Genomic DNA, 964 nt, shown 5'->3' on the forward strand with positions numbered 1-964 from the left:
CTGACACACCTGTCAGTTTAACCACTGGCGCCTCTCCTTAGTAAATGGAAATAACACACACATTATTGTCTTGCATTGGAATATTGTTTGTTTTCGGGGCTCAATATTGAGCACCTTCTTCTTCTTTGTAGGCAAAATAGACTCTGACAGGACCGACGCTCGTCTGGACCGTTTCTGCAGCACCCACAACCATCCAGCAACCGATTCCATACGCCAAACAGGGAATACCTGCAAGACACAATGCTTACTGCTGTATTGTTTGATGGAGTGTTTATTGATCAGATAATATCACATAATGTATATTACTGACCTAGATTGATAACTTTGAGCATGGTGAAAAACCTGTCCTCGAAGTCCAGGTTCTGTGGAGGTGCTTTGGTGCAGTGGTATTTTATGAAAGGGAAGCAGCCTGTTCTCAGGATGTGGTAGTTGGATCCCCGAACGCTCCAGTTAAAGTTCGACAGTCCAAACTGGTCATTGTGGACGGCAGAGTAGCGGACACAGTAAGACGTCCACGGCGGAAGGTTCCGCTGCTCGAGGTGGCAGGTGAGCACCTCCGAGGCGGTGGGACGAGGCACTGATTTGCCAAAAGTGCTCGGAAACAGCGTGACTTTAACAAAGACGCGGTGTACTTTTTTCAAAAACTCCCTCATAACTTGAACTCATGTGATATGTTCAATATTACCATAGCTTTTGGAGATTCAAAATGAAGTACAGTATTCGCGTTTTAACGAGCTACTGCATATTTAAACACAGGCTAGAAGACTGGGTCGGCTAAAGTTAGCAGACACGATCCTCCTATTGGAGGACACACGCTACTTAAAACAGAGTTACATGCACAAAGAGAAAGGTTTTAATATACATGTACTGTGTAAATAATACGTTTGTCCATCAAGGACAACAAACATGGGAACGAGCTGACCTGAGTTGCACTTGCTGCTACATACCGGTGAACGGGTCCTCA

At 45.0% G+C, this 964-nt stretch overlaps 1 protein-coding gene across 1 annotated transcript; it reads right to left on the minus strand.

Moving 5' to 3' along the window:
* Positions 1-95: 95 nt before the first annotated feature.
* On the minus strand, positions 96-958 carry LOC109509265 (uncharacterized protein C15orf61 homolog). Its single transcript, XM_019859144.1, has 2 exons — positions 311-958; positions 96-228 (listed from the first exon to the last, which is right to left on the minus strand). Exons 1-2 carry the CDS (start codon positions 651-653, stop codon positions 101-103), a joined length of 471 nt encoding a protein of 156 aa, XP_019714703.1. The 5' UTR covers positions 654-958; the 3' UTR covers positions 96-100.
* Between the last annotated feature and the right edge of the window lie 6 nt (positions 959-964).

The sequence above is a fragment of the Hippocampus comes genome, unplaced genomic scaffold, assembly GCF_001891065.2.
Source record: "Hippocampus comes isolate QL1 unplaced genomic scaffold, H_comes_QL1_v1.1 C16835300, whole genome shotgun sequence".
Lineage (NCBI taxonomy): Eukaryota > Metazoa > Chordata > Actinopteri > Syngnathiformes > Syngnathidae > Hippocampus > Hippocampus comes.

Excerpts from the sequence above, each read along its gene's own strand:
- LOC109509265 (XM_019859144.1), bottom strand. The coding sequence starts at position 653 with ATGAGGGAGTTTTTGAAAAAAGTACACCGCGTCTTTGTTAAAGTCACG. Across the intron at positions 229-310 it reads GCTCAAAGTTATCAATCTAG|GTATTCCCTGTTTGGCGTAT; the intron begins GTCAGTAATATA and ends TGTGTCTTGCAG.